Source organism: Oncorhynchus clarkii, chromosome 11 (assembly GCF_045791955.1).
Source record: "Oncorhynchus clarkii lewisi isolate Uvic-CL-2024 chromosome 11, UVic_Ocla_1.0, whole genome shotgun sequence".
NCBI classification, from domain to species: Eukaryota; Metazoa; Chordata; class Actinopteri; order Salmoniformes; family Salmonidae; genus Oncorhynchus; species Oncorhynchus clarkii.
The window spans coordinates 12,173,158-12,190,221 of NC_092157.1; the positions used below are offsets into that span (position 1 = coordinate 12,173,158).

Consider the following 17,064-nt stretch of genomic DNA (forward strand, 5'->3'; position numbering starts at 1 on the left):
TTTTACCTGTATTCCTAGCCTTTGGACTTCAGCTTTGCACAATACACTCAAGAAAAACTATTATATTTATCATAGTGATTCAGGAGTAACATTCAGGAGTAAATTACCAATCTGGCCCTCCTACCATCACGGTCACCTAATCATCCCCAGTTTACAATTGGCTCATTCATCCCCCCCCCCCCCCCCCCCATTATCTCCTGTAACTATTCCCCAGGTCGTTGCTGTAAATGAGAATGTGTTCTCAGTCAACTTACCTGGTAAAATAAGGGTTAAATAACATTTTTAACATTTTAAATTTGCAGTTCCACATGCAAGAACATTCACATGTTTTGTTTCATGTTATCTTTACATGCTGTCACATGTTATCAAATTAACTTCACATAATATTACATGTGAGAAGTGATTACGTGACATTCATGTTTTTTTTCCTGTCATGAATTTGCCCTTTGTGTAATAATGTCTTGGACAAAATGGAATTGAACTGAAATTTGTATCTCATTTGATTGGCAGACTGGTGCTGTGACAACCGTGCCCTCGTCCAGGGCAACAGCCAAGCTTCTGTGTCAGTAAACTGTCCCTACAAGCCTCAGCACAAGGAGAGTCAGAAGTACTTCTGCATAGGGACCCGACCCTCAACATGTCTACAACAGGCTACAGTCACATCCAAGCACAACACTGGGAGGTTCTCTCTCCATGACAACAACGCAGATGGAGTGTTCACCGTGACAATCACTGGGCTGACCCAAAAGGATTCTGGGATGTATATGTGTGGCATCCGTGTCGATCGAGGTTTGGATGTCTACTCTGTGGTACATCTAGAGGTCAAAGGTGAAAAGTTTTTTCTCTAACATTTCAGTCATGTGACCCTCACCCCTACCTGTAATCAAAGATGATCTATAATATTTGGCAATATAGTTTAGTGACAGCTCTAACAATGGAAATACATGTCCTCAAAGATGGAAGGCAGGCAGGAGGAGTCGAGAATCCGGTGGGACCATTCTAGCCAATGAGAGAGCAGATACCCATGTGAACAACTGGATCAACTCTGATATAAAGTCTGTTTGTTTTTTTTCCGATATAAAGTCCACTTATATCAGCACAACCTTACCATTACAGCTTATTCTATCAAATAAGCCTCAGGTAGCAAATTTGAAATAAGAAAATATGTTCGACACTCTCATTGACTTCCGTACAAGAATTCTTATTTTTGTGGATGTATTTTAGGCGGAATACATTTTTTTATTTTACCAGGCAAGTCAGTTAAGAACAAATTCGTATTTACAATGACGGCCTACCGGGGAACAGTGCCTTGTTCAGGGGCAGAATGACAGATTTGTACCTTGTCAGCTCAGGGATTCAGTCCAGCAACCTTTCGGTTACTGGCCCAATTTTATTTTATTTAACCTTTATTTAACCAGGAAGGGCTTATTGAGATTTAAAATATATGTTTCAAGAGCGTCCTGGCCAAGATAGGCAGCACCAAGTCATTACAAAAATGACAGACAAACAACATGAAAAACTACAAGTAATCTAGTAAAAACCATAGAATTCACAAGAGTATAACAAAATCCAAAACAGCAAATTAAAAACATTGACAGGTCAGGGAATCAGTCTCAAGATCATTCATCAGTGATTTAAAAACACCAATTGGGACAAGTTCTTCTAGTTTAAAAGTATTTTGTAAGGTGTTCCAAGACGATGGCGCAGAGTACATAAAAGCCCTTTTACCAAATTCAGTTCGGACATTTGGAACAGTTAGCAGGATAATGTCCAGCAAACGAAGAGAGTACCCACCACATTTCTGAACAATAAATATGCCCAAATAAAAAGGTAGTAAACCCAAAATGGCTTTGTAAATAAAAGTATACCAGTGACTGAGCCTACAAGTGACTAGAGAAGGCCAGCCAACCCTGGTATACAATGTGCAGTGGTGAGTAAGTGTTGTACAGTTTAAAATAAATCTCAAAGCATCATGGTAAAGGGTGTCAATTGATCTCAAACACTGAGCGGAAGCATTCATATATAAAATATCCCCATAGTCTAGTAAAGGCCAATGGTCTAACCACTAGGCTACCTGTAAACCCTCTCACTTCGCTTATTCCTCTCTGCTGTACCCACTACCTGTTTCATAGCATGAGAATGTGTAGCTCTTATTAAAGGTTTGATTTGATTTTGATTTGAAGGTACTGTATAGTTTATCCAAAAATCTAAGGTTTCTAAAACCAAGCTCAATCTGGAATGTTATGCTATATATATGGATTAGAGAGATATCTGCATGTATCAATATCAAATGACTGGGATAAATTATCGAAACTACCCCTTTAATTAACTACACTGAACAAAAATATAAACACAACATGTAAAGTGTGGGTCCCATGTTTCATGAGCTGAAATAAACGATCCCAGATCCCATTAGCGTAAATGAGGGGTTGGCGGGTGGTGGGTGGTGGGTGGGTGGTGGGACACAATGCAGATAACCCGGTTAGCCAATGTGCGGGGGCACTGGTTGGTCGGGCCAATTGAGGTAGTATATACATGAATGTATAGTTAAAGTGACTATGCATATATGAAAAACAGAGTAGCAGCAGCGTAAAAGAGGGGTTGGGCACACAATGCAAATAGTCCGGGGAGCCATTTGATTACCTGTTCGGGAGTCTTATGGCTTGGGGGTAAAAACTGTTGAGAAGCTTTTTTGTCATAGACTTGGCAATCCGGTACCGCTTGCCATGCGGTAGTAGAGAGAACAGTCTATGACTGGGGTGGCTGGGGACATTGACCATTTTTAGGACCTTCCTCTGACACCGCCTGGTATAGAGGTCCTGGATGGCAGGCAGCTTAGCCCCAGTGATGTACTGGGCAGTATGCACTACCCTCTGTAGTGCCTTGCGGTCGGAGGCCGAGCAATTACCGTACCAGGCAGTGATGCAACCAGTTCTCAATGTTGCAGCTGTAGAACCTTTTGAGGATCTGAGGACCCATGCCAAATATTTTTAGTTTCCTGAGGTGGAATAGGCTTTGTCGTGTCCTCTTCACGACTGTCTTAATGTGTTTCGACCATTCTAGTTTGTTGGTGGTGTGGACACCAAGGAACTTGAAGTTCTCAACCTGCTCCACTACAGCCCCGTCGATGAGAATGGGGGCGTGCTCGGTCCTCTTTTTCCTGTTGACCACAATCATCTCCTTTGTCTTGATCACGTTGAGGGAGAGGTTGTTGTCCTGGCACCACAAGGCCAGGTACCTGACCTCCTCCCTATAGGCTATCTCGTTGTTGTTGGTGATCAGACCTACCACTGTTGTGTCATCAGCAAATGTAATGATGGTGTTGGCCGTGCAGTCATGAGTGAACAGGGAGTACAGGAGTGGGCTAAGCACGCACCCCTGAGGTGCCCCTGTGTTGAGGATCAGTGTGGCAGATGTGTTGCTACCTACCCTCACCACCTGGGGTCAGCCCGTCAGGAAGTCCAGGATCCAGTTGAAGAGGGAGGTGTTTAGTCCTAGGATCCTTAGCTTAGTCGTGAGCTTTGAGGGTACTATGGTGTTGAACGCTGAGCTGTAGTCAATGAATAGCATTCTCACATAGGTGTTCCTTTTGTCCAGGTGGGAAAGGGCAGTGTGGAGTGAAATAGAGGTTTTATCATCTGTGGATCTGTTTGGGTGGTATGCAAATTGGAGTGGGTCTAGGGTTTCTGGGATAATGGTGTTGATGTGAGCCATTGCGAGCCTTTCAAAGCACTTCATGGCTACGGACGCGAGTGCTACAAGTCTGTAGTCATTTAGGCAGGTTGCCTAACATTCCTGTTAGTGAGCCTAACATCCCTGTTAGTGAGCATTTCTCATGTGCCAAGATAACCCATCCACCTGACAGATGTGGCATATCTAGAAGCTGATTAAACAGCATGATTATTACACAGGTGCACCTTGTGCTGGGGGAAATAAAAGGTCACTCTAAAATGTGCAGTTTTTTCACAGAGCACAATGTCACAGATGTCTCAAGTTTTGAGGGAGTGTGCAATTGCCATGCTGACTACAGGAATGTCCACCTTAGCTGTTGCCAGAGAATTGAATGTTAATTTCTCTACCATAAGCCACCTCCAACGTTGTTTTAGAGAAATTGGCAGTATGTTCCACAGGCCTAACAACCATAGACCATGGGTAACCACGCCAGCCCAGGACCTCCACATCCGTCTTTTTCACCTGCTCGATCGTCTGACACCAGCCACCCGGACAGATGATGAAACAACCGAGGAATTTCTGCACAAACTGTCAGAAACATGTTTGTCATCCTCACCAGCGTCTTAACCTGATTGCAGTTTGGCGTCAAAACCGACTTCAGTGAACAAATGCTCACCTTCGATGGCCACTGGCAAGCTGGAGAAGTGAGCTCTTCATGGATGAATCCCGGTTTCAACTGTACCGGGCAGATGGCAGACAGCGTGTATGGAGTCGTGGGTGAGTGGTTTGCTGATATTAACGTTGTGAACAAAGTGCCCCATGGTGGCTCTGGGGTTATGGTATGGGCAGGCATAAGCTACGGTCAACAAACACAATGACATTTTATCAATGGCAATTTGAATGCACAGAGTTACTGTGACGAGATCCTGAGGCCCATTGTCGTGCCATTCATCCGCCGCCATCACCTCATGTTTCTGCATGATGATAGACGGCCCCATGTCGTTAGGAACTGTACACAATTCCTGGAAGATGAAAATGTCCTGCATACTCACCAGACATGTCCCCCATTGAGCATGTTTGTATGCTCAGGATTGACGTGTACGGCAGCGTGTTCCAGCAACTTGGCACAGCTATTGAAGATGAGTGGGACAACATTCCACAGGCCACAATCAACAGTCAATGATCAACTCTGTGAAGGAGATGTTGTGCTGCATGAGTTGTGGCCACACCAGATACTGACTGGTTTTCTGATCCACGCCCCTACCTTTTTTAAAGCTATCTGTGACCAACAGATGCATATATGTATTCCCAGTCATGTGAAATTCATAGATTAGGACTTAATTTCATTTATTTCAATTGACAGATTTTCTTATATGAACTGTAACTCAGAAAAACCTTTGAAATTGTTGCGTGTTGCGTTTTAAAAATGTTTCAGTGTAGAATGTTTCACTAGCTATGTATGTACTCCACAGGAGGTTGGTGGCACCTTAATTGGGGAGGACGGGCTTGTGGTAATGACTGGAGCGGATTAATTGGAAGGGTATCAAATACATGGTTTCCACGTGCTTGAAGCTCCGTTCCAGGCATTATTATGAGCCGTCCTCCCATCAGCAGCCTCCACTGATGTACTCATATTGACTGAATTCATATTAGATATTTTCTTATCTCATTCTGATTTTTCCACAAGAAACAACAACGGCTCTGTCTCCATCTCCAATGACCCTAGTCACCACCGTAACCTCAGTGACCTCTACATCATCATTATCATCAGCATCAACATCATCATCACTAATGCCACCTTCATCAGCAGGCTTCACCAACAGTACAGTAACACTGCATCATTCAGACACTATTCCATTAGAACACTAGTGGTTATAATTTGTGTTGATGTGTTACCTGTTAATTGATGGTAGCTGTGCTTGTTGGTTCCTTGTGTTCTAGGGACCTATGTGTTTATTGCGTTCACTGTGATGACTTTTTCTGTGAGTCTGTTTGTGTTGATGTTGGCACTCATCATAATATACAGATGCAAGAGGATCCAGGGTGAGTAACAATCTCTATTTCTCGTTCTCTATTTTTATCTCTCTCTTTTCTCTCTGTCTCTTTCTCTTTCTTTTCTTTCTCTCTCTGTCTGTCTCTCTCTCTCATTTCTCTCTCTTTTCTCTCTGTTCTTCTCTCTCCTGCTCTGTCTGTTCTCTCTCTCTCTTTTCTCTCTCTCTCTCTCTCTCTTTCTCTATGTTTCTCTCTCTCGCTCCCCTGCTCTCTCTCTCTCTCTCTCTCTCTCTCTCCCTCTCTCTCTCTCTCTGTCTCTCTTTCTCTCTGTTTCTCTATCTCTCTCTCTCTGTCTCTCTCCTCTGCTCTCAATTCAATTCAATTCAAGGGCTTTATTGGCATGGGAAACATGTGTTAACATTGCCAAAGCAAGTGAGGTAGATAATATATAAAGTGAATATATAAAGTGAAATAAACAATAAAAATGAACAGTAAACATTACACATACAGAAGTTTCAAAACAATAAAGACATTACAAATGTCATATTATATATATATATATACAGTGTTTTAACAATGTACAAATGGTTAAAGGACACAAGATAAAATAAATAAGCATAAATATGGGTTGTATTTACAATGGTGTGTGTTCTTCACTGGTTGCCCTTTTCTCGTGGCAACAGGTCACAAATCTTGCTGCTGTGATGGCACACTGTGGAATTTCACCCAGTAGATATGGGAGTTTATCAGAATTGGATTTGTTTTCGAATTCTTTGTGGATCTGTGTAATCTGAGGGAAATATGTACCTCTAATATGGTCATACATTGGGCAGGAGGTTAGGAAGTGCAGCTCAGTTTCCACCTCATTTTGTGGGCAGTGAGCACATAGGCAGACATGGCTCTCAAGAGAAGACAGGCTATCTATCTATCTATCTATCTATCTATCTATCTATCTATCTATCTATCTATCTATGTGTGTATGTTATGTGTTCCACAGGGTCTGCAGAACCACACAGAGAAACAGGGCTGTCTGAGTCGGTGTATGAGGTGAGGGCCTTTTCTCTGCTCTATCCACAACCTTGATCTGATTACTATCTGCTACAAAGGCTGACACACTAACCACAGTCTCTAGATTCAGTCTTTTGAGTAGATATGCCCATGTAACTTTGTTTCCCCTTTCCCTCTCTTTAGGATGTTTATGAGAATACAGAAGCTGTGAATGTGAAACTGGCTTCCTGTAAGAAACAATACTCCTCCCAACCTTATGAGGATGTTGATGAAGATGACGACGCCCAACAGGAGTCTGTCTATCAAGACATCACACCTTATGACAACATCTATCAAAGCCTCAATATCACTACCACAGACAGACACTGAGAGTGTGTGTGTGTGTGTGTGTGTGTGTGTGTGTGTGTGTGTGTGTGTGTAATAGTAGTAAGGTAGTGCTAGACGATGATGCAGTGGCATATGAGTTTCAGTCAAATAATAAGAGGAATGGCTGCTCAACTGATAATAATATAAGACAGGCTGATTGGACATTGAATGTGTGTGATCAGTGAGAACTGACAAGTTACCAAGTTGCGCAGGGGTAGACTGGCCACTTGACATTTCTGGCAAATGCCCGATGGCCTTGTCCATTTTTTGTCTTGTGGCCTGTCATTATCTGGCTAATAATGGGGTCCTCAAGGAAGAAAATGGGCCGGTGGGTTAGAAATGCCAGCGCCGATTTCTGGTCCCAGTCTGCCCCTGCACGCACACACTTTGAACAATTACATGTATTCTGAATTAAACTTATTGAATGCCAATATTGTGTAGTATACCTTGATTAATGGTGAAAGACCTGTATAGGTGTCTGGCCTACTAATTTACTTCAGAGATAATGTGTTGTTAAAAATGCTTGTGAAAGAATAACATACATTTTAAAAACAAAATTGCAAGACCGGATGCATTTTTTTTATACTAAAAAGAGCCGAGTTTGGTTCAGGAGCAGGGTAAGATCCATATACTGTATATGGTAGGAGCAGGGAAACACATTGAGCTGTAGATGGCAGCAATGCGCCTGGTTTAACCTGCTGGTTTCCTTTGAATCCCCGAAGAAGGATCGAAACGTCATTTCCTTATTCTGGATGAAGAACCAGAGACACTTTTGAGGAGATGGGAAATTCTATTGACATCAATTGCCCGCACGGTGCATTTTGGGCGATATCACTCCTTCATGGAGTAAATGGGACTTAATTGGAAGCTATTTCAAAAAAGCATGAAATAGCATGAATTGCGTGAGCAACAGGTACAAAATTACACATATTTTTCGAGATATGAGATATTTAACTTGTTCTCTATAATATCGTGTAGCTTTGAAATTACGTTATTTTGAGGAAAATAGCCAAGTTTCTCGACTGAAACTCTTGACTTTTTAGAAGGGATTGCTTGAAGAATAGCGTAGCAACTGCGTGACGCAGAAGAACAACCTGAACGCGATTGGTCAATAGTCTGCTGGGCGGTGCTTTACACGTTGCTCCAGTCATTTCCGGCTAGGTTTCGTCTCTCTTCCTTTTCTAATATCTCTGGAACAACGCAAAGCAGAATTTGCTCTACAGCTCTCGTAAAATCCTTGTCATTTAGCAAGAAATCTGTTCATTAGTGACATTAACTTTATTTGGCTTAAGATAACACATCTAAACGGTTTCATTATCGTGTCTAATTCGGGAAACGATAAAAGGAGACTGTTTGTCGTCGTAAACGTGTTGCTAGCTAAGATTATTGCTCGACATCTGACTGTCTGAATACTGCTGCTGTCAAAGACTGAAACTCTGGGCTGCTGTCATGGATCAAATAGGGATCACTGCAGAAGGACCAAAGGTGAGTTAGTTTGCTAACTTAGTCCGACATTCTTGACATGTAATATGGCCCTTGCGAAAACCGAGCCTTAAAAGGCTCGTCTTGGGGAGGACAGATTAACGTGACCTAAACTAGTTTTAAATAATGTTACAGCTACACATTAATCGATCTACTGTAACGCTAATTCACATTCGTATCCATCAACAGCCAAATCTGATAGCGACGAGCCAACAAGCTGACATGCTTCAAACGTTGGTTAATTCAGAATAAGTAACTAACGTATTAGCTAGCAAGCTATATAAATGCTAGACAAGTCGCGGCATGTCCCTGGCATGGCTTTTTTGATTGACAGGATGGCTAACGTGTGTATAGTTCGCTTAGATTGTCAACTAATTGGTTAACTACCGCTTTATTCAAGTAGTTATTCAAGCACATAACGAGTACATCGATATGTTAGCAAAGGGAAGCATCATGTTGGACTGTATTGCTATTAGCTCATTTGAATATATGGTCCTTCAGAGTCCATGGGGCGCCACCACTACCAAGGCGGTGTCACCCTGTTCCCTCGCTGACGTCATGAGCGAGCAGCTGGCAAAGCAACTGGATGAGGAAAGCAATGCTTTCCCTGATTCCCCAGAGTAAGTACCATAATAATAATATCATCAATATCCCTAACCCTTACACCACCTTGTCTGTGTTGTCGGTTCACCTTAACCAATCTGTAAATAGCACACCCAACTTCCTCATCCCTATAGTATTACTTACCCTCTCTACTTGCACATCATCTGCACATCTATCACTCCAGTGTTAATGCTAAATTGTAATTATTTTGCCTCTATGGCCTATTTGTTGCCTACCTCCCTACTCTTCTACATTTGCACACACTGTACATAGATTTTTCTATTGTGTTATTGACTGTACGTTTGTTTGTGTAACGCTGTTGTTTTTGTCACACTGCTTTGCTTTATCTTGGCCAGGTCGCAGTTGTAAATGACAACTTGTTCTCAACTGACCTACCTGGTTAAATAAAGGTGAAATAAAATAAAAACTTGAAAGGATATGTTCTCACCCTCTTGTCTGGTCGTTGTAGGCACTTCAGTGTCAATTGAAACTAGCACCACACTCACATTAGGTTATTGTGCGGGTGTAGGACGGCATGTTTATGTCCAATATCCTATGTGTTCTAGTGTCAATGCTGCTCTGGATGCTGGTGAGGAGCCAGAAACGGACTGTGATCTGATGCTGGCTCAGATGCTGCAGATGCAGTTTGACAAGGAGTTTGACACCCAGCTGCGCACGGAAGAAAAAAAATTAAACGGGGATAGCAAACGTAAGCCTATGAACATGTCTGGTATTAGAACAATACAAGGTTCGTTTTCATTAGATACTGAATAAAACAGACTGAAACGGGGTGAGAACACCTGGACCGCTCATTTTAGTTTTCCATGTCAAAACATTTTCAAGTGTTTTGTACCCTAGTAAACATGACCAGGTTTCTAGAATGTGTAAAAAAGAATGAACCGTAGTGGCGTTATGAAGAATTTGAGAGATTGTTCTTTACTGTTGCAGTGTCCATCTCCTTTGAGAACTATCGCATGGTGCACCCTTACGAGGATAGCGACAGCTCCGAGGATGAAGTTGATTGGCAAGACACTCGCCACGACCCCTACAAAGCCGGTAACGTCCATTCCTTTATAATTTTACCCCATATATCAGTATTGACGCTAGGTCCAATACATCTACTTTAAACTTGTAACAGGCCAACATCTTCCTGCATAAAATATTGGTTGCTGTTGATTGGTGGTTGTTTTATGTTAAAGCAATAGTTAAACTTACTACGTTAACCCTTTTTTTTCTTTTTTTTCTAAACGTGTTCCAGATAAGCCCACGACAACTCCAAGAAAAGGCTTTACTGGGAAAGGCAAGAACATCACTACTAAGCACGATGAGGTTGTGTGTGGCAGGAAGAATACTGCACGCATGGACAATGTAAGAGTGATAAGAAGTTCACCTTTTTCCTTGGTTCAGCGTCATTCAATAGACAGACACATTGGGGAAATTGTATAAGTAGTAATTAGCATTTATCTCCATTTAGCTTTGAAATGTGTGGCTTAATTTGTGTACTCACTATTGTGAACATATCCCAAACTGTCAGCCTTTTTGTAATCTCCCTCTCTGTCCTGTCCTCCCAGTTTGCCCCAGAGATCAATGTGGGAGATGGGCTTGGCATGGACCTGAAGCTCTCTAACCAGGTGTACAACTCCCTGAAGCAACACTGCCACTCCGAGCAGCGTCGCAGTGCCCGACTGCATGACAAAAAGGAGCACTCCACTGCTGTGAGTCTATGCAAAAGGAGGAATTGACAATAGAAATAAGAATTTGAAAATGACAACAAAATGGCCTCATGCCATGTTCAGATCTGTATAGTATTTTAATATATTTCAATTCCGTCATGATTATCCACTTCTGCTTTCTTTTCTGTACTTTTCTCCCTCTTTTCATTCACAGGAACAAGCAGTGGACCCAAGGACCCGTCTGCTCATGTACAAAATGGTGAACGCAGGCGTTCTGGAGAACATCAACGGCTGCATCAGCACTGGAAAGGAGTCTGTGGTGTTCCACGCAGATGGGGGAAGGTGAGGGTGACATCATGACAAATTGTGTTTCGCAAGAACCCACACCTTGAATTGACTGACCAAAGGTTGATCGACCCAAGGCGTCTATCACCTGGCCTGATGAGTCAGATCAGGACCTTTCATTGCCTGAAGTTACGTCATGACCTTTACATTGTCAATGATTATGTCATGACAGAGACACTATAGCAGTAGATTTATTTGCCATATTTCAGTAGCCATAGTTGTAGTATTTAACAGTTTTTGTATAGAACTTCCCCCCCTAAATGTCTGTTAATTAAGTTGTAGTTGGTTTCTAAGGTTTTCCAATATTGTTTTTTTCTCCCAGCATGGAGGAGAAGGCTGTCCCAGATGAGTGTGTACTCAAGGTCTTCAAGACCACACTCAATGAGTTCAAGAACCGCGACAAGTACATCAAGGACGACTACCGCTTCAAGGAACGCTTCAGCAAGCTGAATCCCCGCAAGATCATCCGCCTCTGGGCTGAGAAAGAGATGCACAACCTGGCTCGGTGCGTGGTGATGATGTCACTTAAATGGACCAACACCAATTCACCTCATTTATCTAAAAACTCGGTTCAAATAACTTTATTTTTTATTTTTTATATCAGTTTCCAATGCTCCAACTGTGTTATGGCTCACTCTCTTCCCCACTCCATCAGTATGAAAAAGGCTGACATCCCATGCCCCGAGGTGGTGATTCTGAAGAAGCACATCCTGGTGATGTCGTTCATTGGCAAGGATCATGTGCCGGCTCCCAAACTGAAAGAAGCCATGTTGGGCTCTGAGGACATGAACAGGGCCTATTACCAAGTGCTTCATGTGAGTGCAGCTGCTGTGCCGCCATGCACTAATGTAGACGTTACTTATGTTGTTGTGTATTTACGTACCTCATAGTAATATTTGGTTGTGCGCACTCGTTTCAAAGAGATGAGTATCTGACTGAGAAGTATAATTCTGGGTTATTATGACCCCTGGGTGTGTCTGTCCTTGCAGATGATGCAGCAGTTGTATCATGAGTGTAACCTCATCCACGCCGACCTGAGCGAATACAACATGCTGTGGCATCAGGGGAAGGTAGGCTATTTATCATGTTTGTCTAACCGTTATTTATCCAGGTGGGTCAGTCTACACCTTATTTTTATACCTGATTCCTCATGGTTAATTTCAACTGGAAATTCTGGCATGAGATTTTACCTTTATTCAGCATGAGTGATTTAATCATCTTGTTTTATGTAGGTTTGGCTAATTGATGTAAGTCAGTCCATTGAGCCCAATCACCCTCATGGCCTTGAGTTCCTGTTCAGGGACTGCAGAAACGTGGCTACGGTAAGTTAGCTCACAGTGATACAAGTACTGTAGGTTTAAATTGCCTGTTACTTCCAGCTCACAGTAAACACAGACTAAAGTCCTGATTTGCACAACAAGATCTGTCTCACTGCAGCATTCATGTGCGTCCACGTTCTCCAAACGTCAAATTTCGAAGTGTTTTCGTTGCTTCTGCTGCTCTCTCGTTTCCATTTCTTCAAACGTCAAATCCTGAAGTTAAGGCTAGAGTTTAGTCATTCATTCTGAATGGTTACGGGAAGGGTTGAGTTTAGTCGCTCATTCTGAATGGTTGGGTTGAGTTTAGTCGCTCATTCTGAATGGTTGGGTTGAGTTTAGTCGCTCATTCTGAATGGTTGGGTTGAGTTTAGTCGCTCATTCTGAATGGTTGGGTTGAGTTTAGTCGCTCATTCTGAATGGTTACGGGAAGGGTTGAGTTTAGTCGCTCATTCTGAATGGTTACGGTAAGGGTTGAGTTTAGTCGCTCATTCTGAATGGTTGGGTTGAGTTTAGTCGCTCATTCTGAATGGTTGGGTTGAGTTTAGTCGCTCATTCTGAATGGTTGGGTTGAGTTTAGTCGCTCATTCTGAATGGTTGGGTTGAGTTTAGTCGCTCATTCTGAATGGTTGGGTTGAGTTTAGTCGCTCATTCTGAATGGTTGGGTTGAGTTTAGTCGCTCATTCTGAATGGTTGGGTTGAGTTTAGTCGCTCATTCTGAATGGTTGGGTTGAGTTTAGTCGCTCATTCTGAATGGTTGGGTTGAGTTTAGTCGCTCATTCTGAATGGTTGGGTTGAGTTTAGTCGCTCATTCTGAATGGTTACGGGTTGGGTTGAGTTTAGTCGCTCATTCTGAATGGTTACGGTAAGGGTTGAGTTTAGTCGCTCATTCTGAATGGTTACGGTAAGGGTTGAGTTTAGTCGCTCATTCTGAATGGTTACGGTAAGGGTTGAGTTTAGTCGCTCATTCTGAATGGTTACGGTAAGGGTTGAGTTTAGTCGCTCATTCTGAATGGTTACGGGTTGGGTTGAGTTTAGTCGCTCATTCTGAATGGTTACGGTAAGGGTTGAGTTTAGTCGCTCATTCTGAATGGTTGGGTTGAGTTTAGTCGCTCATTCTGAATGGTTGGGTTGAGTTTAGTCGCTCATTCTGAATGGTTGGGTTGAGTTTAGTCGCTCATTCTGAATGGTTGGGTTGAGTTTAGTCGCTCATTCTGAATGGTTGGGTTGAGTTTAGTCGCTCATTCTGAATGGTTACGGGTTGGGTTGAGTTTAGTCACTCATTCTGAATGGTTACGGTAAGGGTTGAGTTTAGTCGCTCATTCTGAATGGTTACGGGTTGGGTTGAGTTTAGTCACTCATTCTGAATGGTTACGGTAAGGGTTGAGTTTAGTCACTCATTCTGAATGATTACGGGTTGGGTTCAGGTACAGGATGTATATATACAGGATGAGGTCCTGTATATTTAGCTGCCACACCTCAGTTGGTGGAAACTAGGCGAAAGTCAAAACATGTCCACTATTCTTACATCAGGTTTTGTATCAGTGACACGCTGGTGGTTTTAATAACAAGATATCGTTTTTATCTCGTCTCTGCAGTTCTTCCAGAAGGGTGGGGTGTCGGAAGCCATGAATGTGTACGAGCTCTTCAACGTCGTGTCTGGGCTGCAGCTCAGCGGTGACAGCGAGGCAGACTTCCTTGCCCAGGTCAGAAAACATTGAGGTCCCTATGAGGGTATTATTTCTCTGTTGGAGATTCATGTAGTTTCATTGAATTTACAGAACTAAGTTTTACAGGCAGTTTAAAGTGGGCTCTTGTCTTAACACACAAAACAAATCTATCATGCACTGAATGCCTTATTGGGGTGGGGAATGTTTATACTAAACTGAAGAAAAATATAAACACAACATGCAACAATTTCAAAGATTTTACTTACAGTTCATATGAGGACATCAGTCAATGTAAATAAATTCATTAGACCCCAACATATGGATTTCACATGACTGTGAATACAAATATGCATCTGTTGGTCACAGATACTTTTTATTTTAAAAAGGTAGGAGAAGATCAGAAAACCAGTCAGTATCTGGTGTGACCACCATTTGCCTAATGCTGCACTACACATCTCATACGCAAAGAGTTAATCAGGCTGTTGATTGTGGCCTGTGGAATGTTGACCCACTCTAATTCAATGGCTGTGCGAAGTTGCTGGATATTGGAGGGAACTGGAACACGCTGTCGTACATGTCCAGAGCATCCCAAACATGCTCAGTGGGTAACATGTCTGGTGAGTATACTGGCCATGGAAGAACTGGGACATTTTCAGCTTCTAGGAATTGTGTACAGATCCTTGCTATATGAGGCTGTGCATTATCATGCTGAAAATTGAGGTGATGGCGACGGGTGAATGGCACGACAATGGGCCTCAGGATCTCATCACGATATCTTTGTGCATTAAAATTGCCATTGATAAAATGCAATTATGTTTGTTGTCTGTAGCTTATGCCTGCCCATACCATAACCCCACCGCCACCATGGGACACTCTGTTCACAACTTTAACATCAGCAAACCACTTGCCCACATGATGCCAAACACGCTCTCTGCCACCTGTCCGGTACAATTGAAATTGTGATTCATCCGTGAAGAGCACACCTCCAGCGTGCCAGTGGCCATCGAAGGTGAGCATTTGCCCACTGAAGTCGGCTATGACATCGAACTGCAGTCAGTTCAAGACCCTGAAATGGTCTCTAATAGTTTGGGCAGACATTCTTCAGTTGTGCAAACCCACAGTTTAATCAGCTGTCTGGGTGGCTGGTCTCAGATGGTCCCGCATAAGAAGAAGCCGGATGTGGAGGCCCTGGGCTGGCGTGGTTACAGGTGGTCTACGGTTGTGAGGCCGGTTGGACCCATTGCCAAATTCTTTAAAACAACGTTGGAGGCGGCTTATGGTAGAGAAATTAACATTAACTTCTCTGGCATCAGCTCTGGTGGATGTTCCTGCAGTCAGTATGTCAATTGCACAGTCCCTCAACTTGAGACATCTGTGGCATTGTGGAGTGTGACTAAACTGCACATTTTAGTGGCCATTTATTGTCCCCAGCACAAGGTGCACCTGTGTAATGATCATGTTTAATCAGCTTCTTGAAATGCCACACCTGTCAGGTGAATGGATTGTCTTAGCAAATGAGAAATGCATACTAACAGGGATGTGCACAATTTGTTCGAAATTTACTTTTTGTGCGTATTGAACATTTCTGGGATATTTTATTTCAGCTCATGAAACATGGGGCCAACACTTTACTTGTTGCGCTTATATTTTTGTTCAATGTACAATTTGACCCTAATCCATCAAATTGTATAGATATAGAGCGCTTTTTGTCAAAGTGCTTACCAGAAACTGGGGATTATAATATTAACTTTCATACAGTGGTTGACTACCTGTATGCACATAATTAAGTTGATGGGTTACTTTCCTCTACGTCTTTGATTTTTGTATTAACACTGTCCTCACTTGTCGTTTTATAGATCGAGGCACTGGAGAAGATGAATGAAGACCACGTGCAGAGAAGGGGCAAGAGAACCTACTCCAGCACCAGCGACGGAGGGCCTCCCCTATTACACCACGAGGATGATTAACGATGAGATGTTAGACACCATGATTAGCTCCATGGATCCTGTTCAGTTGATTCTGTTTGAGAGAATGGGCGAGTAAACCCCCACCCAAAGGTCTTTCATCACAATGAGGGACACAAGGTCGAAAGGTCACTGCATCCCAAGATGCTACACTGGGGGCAGTGGGCTGAACAGCCTCCCATACACCTCCATGAAATGTCAACATCTCATTCCATTACTACGTTTGTAGATGAAATGGATGGGGACATCTAAGGGGGACATGACGGATGCATCTACATGCGTACACAATTATTGCTTTTTAAAAATTAGATGGTTTTCAGCATTCATGACATGAAGTTATCTTCACAGGTGAACTGGGCTCGAATGAAAAGAGCTTTGCGTTATATGAATGGAACAAATTGCAATCCAATATTTGGTGAAGAGCCCTAGTTCGTGTCAGTTAATATTTTAATCATGAAAGGTGCAGTCATGAATGAAGACGCAATGAATTGTTTTTCATTGGCACCAAGATGCATTGAGGTCCATTGATCGTACAAGGGAGCTGTGTTTTCTGTGATCTCCAACTTCAATATAATGTTGGAAATAAATGGCATAAATTTTAGTTATGCTTTGTCATTAATTTTCCTTTGCTCTGGACAAATGGAGCATCAGCAGCAACAGCTTGACAGGAGACACCAAACTGCACTTAAACTAGGAGTTATAAAACAATACAAGCAATCTATATGTAACTATAACATGTCAATATTACTCAGTCAGCCAGTCCAACTTGTATAAAAGCCTGCAGAAACCACCTATATCTTGTTTGAGTGTTTGATTTCAGTTTGACAATCGACTTTTATTTTGAAAGTAGCGTTTAGTCGCATGTTGGAAACTCAAATGTCTAACTTGCTAACCTAGGCGGAAGAGTCGGATCCCGAGTTTCCCAACCGGGAGGTACTAGAATCAACAAATAGGAAGCTTTACGCAAATAATT

At 42.5% G+C, this 17,064-nt stretch overlaps 1 protein-coding gene and 1 long non-coding RNA gene across 2 annotated transcripts; both read left to right on the forward strand.

Moving 5' to 3' along the window:
• Nucleotides 1-774: 774 nt before the first annotated feature.
• Nucleotides 775-5,716, forward strand: LOC139420736 (uncharacterized). Its single transcript, XR_011635526.1, has 3 exons — nt 775-828; nt 5,360-5,494; nt 5,614-5,716. It is a non-coding gene; the product is annotated as an uncharacterized lncRNA (long non-coding RNA).
• A 2,165-nt stretch (nt 5,717-7,881) lies between these two features.
• On the forward strand, nt 7,882-16,885 carry LOC139420207 (serine/threonine-protein kinase RIO3-like). The gene is made up of 13 exons (XM_071170054.1): nt 7,882-8,523; nt 9,022-9,140; nt 9,690-9,832; nt 10,072-10,179; nt 10,382-10,491; nt 10,695-10,838; nt 11,011-11,138; nt 11,464-11,646; nt 11,797-11,956; nt 12,131-12,211; nt 12,374-12,463; nt 14,056-14,163; nt 15,984-16,885. Exons 1-13 carry the CDS (start codon nt 8,488-8,490, stop codon nt 16,092-16,094), a joined length of 1,521 nt encoding a protein of 506 aa, XP_071026155.1. The 5' UTR covers nt 7,882-8,487; the 3' UTR covers nt 16,095-16,885.
• The last annotated feature ends 179 nt before the right edge of the window (nt 16,886-17,064 follow it).

What these genes read in the sequence shown, in the direction of transcription:
- LOC139420207 (XM_071170054.1), top strand. Translation starts at nt 8,488, where the DNA reads ATGGATCAAATAGGGATCACTGCAGAAGGACCAAAG. An exon ending in CCACGACCCCTACAAAGCCG is followed by an intron (nt 10,180 to 10,381) that starts GTAACGTCCATT and finishes AACGTGTTCCAG; the next exon opens with ATAAGCCCACGACAACTCCA. An exon ending in ATACTGCACGCATGGACAAT is followed by an intron (nt 10,492 to 10,694) that starts GTAAGAGTGATA and finishes CTGTCCTCCCAG; the next exon opens with TTTGCCCCAGAGATCAATGT.